The following is a 10,155-nucleotide window of genomic DNA, read 5'->3' as shown; positions in this document are numbered from 1 at the left end:
GTGGAAAAGGAACATTGCTTTACTTAAGAAGAATAGCCTAGTTCACAGATTGTGCCAACTGATATTACTTTTACCTTGCCTTGGCATAGCGCGCGCCTCGCTTGCTGTAGTATAATGCATCTTCACATGTATTTCTCTGACAGGGTTGCTTTTTTTGTGTGTCCTAACAGTGGCTGCAGGCTGAGAAGCAGCCAGCCAACTTTAGCGAGGTGGTGGACAAGCTCTTCCAGATCATTCCAGATAAGGATTTCTACATGGACTCCGGGCCGGACCGCTGCCGGACCTGTTCTGTGGTGGGAAACTCTGGGAACCTCAAGGACTCTCACTACGGTCCTCTCATTGATGCTAGCGATTTTGTCATCAGGTCTCACTCACTGTTTCTACCTGCTTTCTATGCACCGCTAATTAGGCTAATCGCTGCTCCAGGCAAGGCTATCCGTTGTCCTAGCTTAAACCCGCTTTTATCTGCCCCATTAGCCAGCTTTCACACTTTTCTGAATCATCCCATTCTATACATTTCCATGGGCAACGGCAACTGTCTTGCACTTTAAAAAGCACAGTGATGGGTCTCTGCAGCGGCGTTGAGCTGTAAAAAGTAAATGTTCATGTCCATTAGTCATCACAAGAATACTTGGACCAACATCTAGAAACGTCTAGAGTAATATGTATTCCAAACCTGCATTTTCAAGGGTTTTTTTTTTACCTTTCTACATTTGGTTGATGGCCTCTTACACAAGTTGCCAAGGGTCATTAGGATCGCAGTAGTGTGTGTGTTCCTTTGGGTAAATTTAAATGCAAGGTCTGTCTTCTGCTGTTGTGAGAGGCCACTGAGCAACAACTCATGATATTGCCTCTATTCAGCGCTTTGCTTGTGGGAATGGAATTAATCGATTTAAACAACTAATATCCATGCTAATCACAGTGGGGTGGCTTAGCTAGAGAATCCACAAGAATTGTGCACTTTGTGATAAAAGCGTGAAAATTGGTACACTTATAGCCAAAGGCAGTTAAAAAAAATAATTGAGCCATGGTGAATTTTGAAAATGGCCACCATTGACAACAGTTTTCTATTGAATCCTCTTATATAATGGTAATCTATTTGGTTAAATTGGTTTACCATGCATAGGTCTTAGGAGTTACTACATTAATAATACAATTAAGTCATTCAAATTTCAAGGTGGCCTATATTTTTTTAAGATGGCAGCCATGACTGATTTGAAATTTGTATTTGCATCGAAGGCTGTTCAGACACCTCAATTGTTTCCGGTGGAGCAAGGTGTGTTTGAACCTGCCGATATTGTTAATGTAATGAGTGTCTATACAGACCCACTTGGTTGTTACCTAGTGAATCAGCATTTTACAATGTAAAAGGATGTGTGTGTTATTTGTTATTGTTATTGGGCAAACTCTATCTTCAGTGCTGGAGTGAACATGTAAGAAGCAAAATGTAACAGAATATAACGATACAACACAGTTAACGTTCCGCCGGAAACAAATGAGATACCTGAACACACAGCCATATAGCCTATTACATTAATGTTGCATAGATTAATTGTTAAGACTTAGTTGGGGGGATTGTCGGCACATTATGCCTCTTTGCAAATACCTTCCTTCTTGCTTGTATTCGTCTATTTCTGTGAATGTGCTGGTTCGGTCACACAGATAATAAACCTACCTATCGCGGCCATTACTGTACTTCCTGTGGAATGTCATGCAATGTGAAAGACAGTTTTACAGGGCGTTCGTAAGCTCTGGAAAGACACACATTATAAAGTCACAGTCCATCAACGTCTGAGACACTAGAAAAACACACTCAATCTCATTTCATCATACCATGCTGAGTCATTTGGTGCAACACCCAACCAAGTAGTGGTGGGGGAAAAAATCGATTCTGTTCAGTATCGCAATATTTTGTGCATGCAATTATATCGATACTAGTAGCTCAAAGTATCGCAATACTTAATAATAGAATTTAATTATCTATTTTACTTTTATTTGAGTCCCTAAGGGGAATTTCAAGATATTACACTCACAAGGTGGCGCTTGTTGTGGCGGTTTATTGTGCATTCAACGGCAATTTAAAATAAAAATGGCTTCACAATCACAACCTGTTATAGACGACCCTCCATCACATTGAAAGTGTGGGTGTACTTCGGTTTTCAACAAAAAGCCAATAGTAAGGACCTTGATATGCACCACGCCATGACAGAGTGAGTTGAACAGTGTTATTTTCCTTATTTTTTGTAATGCCTTTGAATAATATGAGAGACATGAATAGCAATATATCGCAGAATCGAATCGCAATACTTGTTGTATCGCAATATGTTTAGAATCGCAATAATATCGAATTTTGGCCCAAATATCGCAATAGTATCGAATTGTCATTCTTTTGCCAATTCCCACCCCTACAACCAAGCCCTTGTAGACGCTTATTACATTAACAATAGCGGCAGGTTCAAACACACCTGGCTTGACCAAAAACAAACCAGCGCACAAAGAGCCTTTTGTGCATGTAGCCTGTTGCTGCTTGCTTTCTGATACTCTCCTCACAGTTGGATTGCCAAAAACAATCATCTTGTTCCATGCAATTGAACTTTTGGGCTTTTTTCATTCTAGGCGTTCTACACTGAAAACATTAAACTGGTGCTCTCCTGTCCATTTCACCTTCCTGTCTGCCTCGAAGGATCAGCAACATCTTTGGAGTGTACAGTCAGGTCCTCACTTTACTTTCAAAGGGTTTCTTGCTTGGTCTATTCCTGTGGATGTGCATGGTCCTGAAACAGATGATAAACCTACCTACTGTATCGTGGCCCTTACTTCCTGTGGAATGCCATGAAGACCGGAAGACCGTTTTACACGGCATTCGTATTCTCTGGAAAGACGGCCAATGCGTTTTTTTCCTATGTTCAGCAAAGCTTGATATAGTGTCACAGCCCGTCAATGCATGAAACACTGGAAAACACTGGAATGCCCTCTTCGGCCCAAGCCCAGCTGAAATGTCATGGGCTGCTACTGTATCGAGAACTCTCTCCAGTACCAAATGCCATCCAAAGCTCATCTTCTGGCTTTAGACCCTGAGTTGCTGCCACAGCCAGAACCACAATATCATTATCAACAGTTTGATTAATCATTTTCTGATGACCATTTCTACTTGGGCCCACATGTAATATCATGCGGCTATTAGCTTCCTCATGTGCGCATGGACTTACTTGCTGAGAACTTCTACATCATATGTGACAACAAACCGTTTATCCTCCTGCACAAAAACCAAACCATTTCAGCAGAGCATCTGAGAGGAAGGTGAACAACTCTTATTGCAATCGACTCTGTAACAGTTTTGCCAGTTCCTGGGAATGGCTGAAGCACCTCCCATACATCTCTGTACCTCTTTCCCACATTCTGCAGCCGTCAAAGAGTCAGATATGTTTACGTTTTCTGGACAGATATGGAATGAAGATTTCATGGGCATATTCACTGAAGGACAGCATCTGGACAGTGGCTGCCCTGTCTATAACTCTGCAGGTAGCTTTGGGGTTCATCAGAGTATGCACTATGAACATGCAAGAAGATCGTTCTTCACACTTAAGCAGAGACCATCTCCATCTGACAGTGCTAGGGGACATTAGGTCTCTGTCTCTGTTCTGCCAAGCAATGTAGAGACAAAGAAGCATGTCTTCCTTGGGTCATTTCAGAACTTCCCTGATTTCATTAAAATCCATCCGTAACTTTTTGAGTTATCTTGTGAACAAACAAACAAACAACAAACAAACCCTGATGAAAACATAACCTCCTTGGCGGTCATGGAGGTTACTGTATAATAATGCCGGCACATTATGCCTCTTTGCAAATACCTTCCTTCTAGCTTGGTCTATTTCTGTGGGTGTGCTGGTTCGGTCATACAGATAACAAACCGACAGTATCTATCGTGGCCATTGCTTCCTGTGGAATGTCATGCAATGTGGAAGACAGGGCAGCCGTGGCCTACTGGTTAGGGCTTTGAGTTTGTAACCGGAGGGTTGGACTACCTTTGATTATAATTGTAAGAAATGTCTTGCTTTTATCCCAAACTGCACAATATCTCAGGTTATCAGCCCCACTACAAACATTTGTGTCAGAAAGATATTTGCATATACAGTATAAAACAGTAATTTTCTTTATTTTATAGGCTATTTATAATTTTTCACAAATGCACTTGTGGTAATCTAGAGGTATATTTTTCTGTGATAACATTCATATGTTATCATTCCTCCCCACAGTAAATACACCAAAGTAATTTTTTTTTACATATTCACACCACTGTTACAGACTTTGGCTACATTTTTAATGTACTGTATGTATGTACTGTATGTATGTAATGTGTGTTTAAGTGATTTGTCTAAATATTTAGTTTAATATTTACTACTCACTCTTTCTTCCTGCTGTAGGATGAACCAGGCTCCTACTGAGGGCTTCGAGGAGGACGTGGGACGCAGGACCACCCATCACCTCATGTACCCCGAGAGTGCCGTGGACCTGGACAACAGGACCTGCCTCATCCTCATCCCATTCAAGACTCTGGACCTGGAGTGGCTCATCAGCGCCCTGACCACGGGGTCCATCAAATAGTGAGTGGAAACAGGCTTAAGGGTCCATTGTTGTTGTTGTTGTTGTTGTTGTTGTTGTTGTTGATGATGTTTTAACTTTAGAACCAGCCCCTTTGCTTTTGTCTCTGGTACCACCACATAGTGAGTAGAAAAAGGTAATTTTCTACCGTGCTACTGATGGCCAATCTGGTGCTTCACAGGAGAGGACCGATCATGTGAAGAGAGGGAGAAATCACCAGAGCATACAGATGTGGATGTTCTTCATTATTTTGTTATTTTAGCGTAGCACAAAAGATCAGAATGAATTTGTAATATTCAAACGTTATGGTCTTTTAAAAAAAAAAAAACAACCATCATCCAAATCTGTCTGCCCCGATGATTCCTTCCCCTCTTCACCATCACGTAGGCTAGTGAGTCAGAACAGGCTTAAGGGTTCTCATTTTACTGTGGGACCAGCCTCTTTCCGTCTCGTCTGTTGCATGGAATATTTTAGAGACTTCCTCATTGCTATTTAGCACAGCAGTCTGCTAAGTGTGGCAGTGTCTACAGTATTCCGTGCACACAGTTTATGACTCAGATGCTGTACACAGAGATGCAGCACAGGCATCAACCTTAAGTTCTGTGAGCTCTATCCGTTCGATAATTAAAGGCCGCATTTCGTTTTTGACAGATGGTTGATACAGTATTTGAGCTCAACAGCCAATGAAAGAATATACGCCTAACCCTGATTGACTATTATTGATAGCGTGGTCTGAGACCCTGTTTTCCCTGTATATCCAGAGACAAGATTGTGTAAGGAGTATTTCCCTAGTGCAAACACTGAAGGGATATATCTAAGGGACCAAGAAGAGTTATTTGCTGAAGTTGACAGAAAAGTATACAGGATCAGAACTGTGTTCTGTACCTGAAAGGGACCTGTAAGCATTCTGCCTAGTAGCATACTGTATGCGATCATCCAGTTATTCAGTGATTCAAGGATTTTTGTTTGCCACATACTGTACAAGGAGATACTGTTGTCAAATATGAAGTGAAACGGCCTTTAGCTGCTCAACTTCTTTGTGCAGATGCGTCCTGAGGGATAACCAACACAATTAATCTTTTGCAGTGTTTTTAGTTATAAGTAGAACCGTTAAGAGTAGTTTTAGGACAAGCTGTATTACCGTTTTTATGGGTGTACTAAGCACTCTGCATACTATTTAGGTCAACAATGTGTTTGCAACACTGAGAGAATTCATATGCAACAGCACTTCACTGTCTCGTCCGTGGCAGCTGCTAAATTTACCAAACATGATCCTCTGGCCCCGCCACCTACAGTAATTTTTCCGAGCTGTCCGAGAGCTCTTAGCAGCCATTGTGTCTGATTAGATGGCGGAGAAGTGCACCACTGGCGGCTGAGTCGGCTCCGGTGGGGGCCGTTCTGAAATCCAGATGAGATCTATTAGCAACACAAAGGCCAAACCACGCTGAGCCCCAAACAAATGTGGCATTCTGGCAAAGCAGTTGTGCTTTGTGTCTCAGCCTCAGCTCAAAGACTGTCAAACAAAGTATCCAATGCAAGGGCAGTGTCACAGAGAGCGATCAGTTCTGATCATTAATGACAGGCATCATTGTGTGTGTGTGTGTGTGTGTGTGTGTGTGTGTGTGTGTGTGTGTGTGTGTGTGTGTGTGTGTGTGTGTGTGTGTGTGTGTGTGTGTGTGTGTGTGTGTGTGTGTGTGTGTGTGTGTGTGTGTGTGTGTGTGCGCTTGTGTGTGTGTGTATGTGTGTTTCCTTCCAGTACATATGTACCTGTCATGGCAAACATAAAGGCCAGCAAAGAAAAGGTAAGACCTTGCCAGATTGTTGGTGAACAGTTTAATTGTGAAATGGTTTTTTTTGATCAATCTATCCACGGAGCAACATTTTGCATAGATATACTGTATGTTTAACGTTTGTGTTCTGTTTAGATGTCTTGTTTGTAATTCTAATTAAGCAATAAGCCCCGAGAGGCCGTGCGTTATACTGTATAATCGAACAGCTAAGGGGCGTTGTTAGGCACGACGCGAAGCGGAGTGCCTAAAACCCCCTTAGCTGTTCGATTATACAGTATAACGCACGGACTCGAGTGGCTTATTGCTTTTCTAAAACGGTTACCACGTCGATCTAGCAAGATTTCATGAAACAAAGGCACAGCAACGAAAAAGTAACGATTTATTCATAGATAATCATTCTTCCGCCAAGAAATATATTCCCCCATATGAATGGTTGCCATGCAACAACGAGACGCAGCCACTGCTAGTTTTGTGCTAGCGCATTACTATAGAACGAAATGCGGTCAAGGTGTGTGTTTATCGTCCTATATACAACGGCATGGAACGCGATTCAGCCAATCATAATCAAGGACCGGAACTATCCGTTTTAGAAAGGTGACTAGACAAATGGAATACATGAATGTGATATCAAAAGCCTGTTTTTGAAGTTAGAATGAATTCCAGTGACATGGGGCTTGCTCTGCTGTGAACCCCTGCAGGTGATGGTGTACAGTCCCAGCTTTTTTAAGTACGTCTTTGACACTTGGCTGGATGGCCATGGCAGATACCCCTCCACAGGGTTTCTCACTCTCATGTTCGCCATTCATGTGTGTGATGAGGTGAGCTCTCTGTGTTTTCCCTCGCGCTCCTTTCTGTTGTTGGTTTTCTTGTCCCACTACAATTGTCACAGTCACATTCAGATTCAGAAGTGTAATAAAGATATCACAAACAATAAGCTGTATTGTGACACTTTAAGATTGAATTTAAGGTCCTTGGCTTTAGGTCTTACACCTGGTCTACACCAGGTTCACAACTGAAGCACTGAGTGAAAATACTTTTAGAAGACTGGAATTTTTTCAAACATATGCACCACTATCATGTCTGATGTAGCCAGTTCCATTGATTTCAGTGGAAGCTAATTGTGGCAGCAGATGCAACATTAGCAGAACGCTTCAGTTACGTGCCCGGTGTAACCTCCCTGTTAAACTTTCAGTGATTGATTCAGTGAACTTGATTCACTATTAGTCATAATACTATGCTTAATGCTCAACTCCTTAGCAATGACTTAAAGGCACCCTTTACAGCTTTTGACCTCAACATAACGTTTCCAAAATCATTTTGATGGCTAATAACCTCGTAACGTGACGAACGACACTTCGGCCAGTGTCTTATAGCGGCCCTCTGTAGGTGACCTAGCAACCCTCTGGTTTCGGGTAGGAAACTGCCACTCCCCCACACCCCCTCCAAAATCAAAACACAAAAGAGCTGCTATACTACAGGAATTCAGAGATCGTTTTCTATAGACTGCTGTTGATGCATTCCCTCTATATTATATCAGAGCTATGATCATACTTGTGTCAAAAGACACATATATTAGTTGCAAAAGACACATATTTAGTTTGTTTAGTATTCTGCTTCTCAACCAGAGGGAGACCCAGAGAGCAAATCTGGTTAAGGGTGCCTTTAATGACAACACTAATGACAACAATAGGAATGATGTCGGTTATTACTGCTGATTGTGTTCGCACTGCTTACAGGAAAGCCACTTGACCTGAATTGTATTGTTTGCCTATGAATAGGTGAGTGTGTTTGGGTTTGGGGCGGACCAGAACGGAAACTGGCACCACTACTGGGAAGACAACCTCTTGGGCGGTGCTTTCCGCCACACGGGCGTCCATGACGGAGATTACGAGTATAACGTTACTATGCTGTTGGCAGACAAACAGAAGATCAAGCTGTTCAAAGGGAGCTGAAGTCACACCAACAGGGGGGGGGGGGGGGGGGCAAGGTGAACACACTTGGTCTGGTGACTAAAGTCACTCGATTGCACCGTTTCACAGTGTGGTCCTCGCACTGTGACTAGCTACAAGACACTGCACAGAGAAATGCATTAAACATGGAACTGGTGATCATGCCAAGATAATTCATGGTCAAGAAAGAAGCATAACCTTGACTTGTTTGCCATTATTTCAAAGGATTTGCCTGAAGAAACACATCCTGATATGTTCTCATGCAATGTAATATCAATTGCTTGAGGGCTTGTGAAACCACACGAAACTTGAACTTAGTGAACAATTCAGTCAGCGGGAAACAGTGTTGCATCCTCTTCCTCATGAGAGGTCAAATAGGATACGTCTCTACCCTCCATTTGTTTTTCACTATGATGTTAATATCAATCAATGGCTGTGTCTCAAACCGTCTACTTGCACACTTCAAATACTCGAGCATGAAGTGCAGATAAGGACAGTTCTAACCATCGAAAAATGCTATCAACACTCGGTGGACACTAGCAAGGTACTGACAGAAGTATGCGGTTTGAGACACAGACAATGTGTTTATTTTAAATGTACCTACAACTTGTGTTGGCTACAACTGAAACCACAACTGTGAAACAGTGGCATGATAGTGTTGGCTTGAGTATCAATAATATGGGACAGCAGTACAGTATGCGTATTTCTTCATGACGGTCACAGTGAACCTGGCTTCAGGTTCCTCCATTTGACAAGACTGGCAGAGAGCTATGGTTCTCATTGGACCTGCGTACAATGACCAGATGGCCATGAAAATTATGGGTTGGTTGCTGTGTGGGAGAGAGTGTGTGTGTTGTGGTTGGCATGTCTCTGTGTCTTAGTGTGTGTGTGTGTGTGTGTGTGAGTGTGTGGGTCTGTGAGCTTGCATGCCAGCTCTCATGCATGACTGTGATCACTATAGTTGGTCCAAGGTGTGAGACGAGAGCCACACTGCGATGGACAGGATGTCAGTTGCCGTGCCCACACCACACAACCTCCAGTCTCACCTGCCCTTCATCTGCTTCCAGTCCAGTTCACAGCCTTTGTGTGCAGTGACATAATGCAGCCATTGCTCAGCTTGTAACCAGCTACCATTCTTGTACCATTCTTGCCTACTATCTACAGTTCCGAGCCTGTGCCAACACATCCAAGGCTGATGTTCAGATGTTGTGTGCTACAATACAGTATTTAATGTTTTGTCATATTTTTTAGCTATGTCAGAAATTCTCTCTTTTTAAAACAAAAAAACAAATGATATGTGAATGATGGGAGTGAATGTACGAGAAACCCATCCAGTAGGCTACACCACTAATGCCTGCCCTTGACTGAAACCTTGAGTGAGCAAGGAAATTTTTTGAAAAACCAAATGTCTGTCTTGGAAATAATGGACTGATGAATGCTTCACTGAATGAAGTGCCTTATTTCATTTAGTACTTCTATTTGTTTTGTAGGCAAAGTTGTACTGTGCCTTTAAATGTTATCACCAGTTTTCTATATTTGATAGATGTGTTTTGTCTTCTGAAAATGTCAATGAAGCATCGTCATTGACACAATTATATCATGCCAATTTACATAAAATGTTATCTAAAATTGTTTGAAATTATCACTTAAAAATATTAAATAAAATATATTTTCTAACCCCACAATTCATTTTGCTTTATTATGGTTTCTCTTACTCTTTACTTATTTTTGGCTAAAGCTGGGCTTACTCTGCGATTTTGTGTCCGATTTTGGTCGTAGTCGTAGAACTTCTCTGACTAGCAGATTAATCTCTG

General features: G+C 42.0%; 1 protein-coding gene across 1 annotated transcript in view; it reads left to right on the top strand.

The window, feature by feature from the left end:
- LOC134072486 (CMP-N-acetylneuraminate-beta-galactosamide-alpha-2,3-sialyltransferase 1-like) overlaps positions 1-8,369 on the top strand; it is a 9,944-nt gene extending 1,575 nt beyond the window's left edge. The window contains exons 2-6 of the mRNA XM_062529208.1: positions 171-364; positions 4,425-4,604; positions 6,359-6,404; positions 7,091-7,210; positions 8,171-8,369. Coding sequence (XP_062385192.1) covers positions 171-364; positions 4,425-4,604; positions 6,359-6,404; positions 7,091-7,210; positions 8,171-8,344 — 714 coding nt within the window. The 3' untranslated portion in view covers positions 8,345-8,369. The remainder of the gene's footprint in view (positions 1-170; positions 365-4,424; positions 4,605-6,358; positions 6,405-7,090; positions 7,211-8,170) is intronic.
- The last annotated feature ends 1,786 nt before the right edge of the window (positions 8,370-10,155 follow it).

This window comes from Sardina pilchardus, chromosome 24, assembly GCF_963854185.1.
Source record: "Sardina pilchardus chromosome 24, fSarPil1.1, whole genome shotgun sequence".
In the NCBI taxonomy this organism is placed as follows: Eukaryota; Metazoa; Chordata; class Actinopteri; order Clupeiformes; family Clupeidae; genus Sardina; species Sardina pilchardus.
This window is presented reverse-complemented; position numbering and strand designations above follow the sequence as displayed.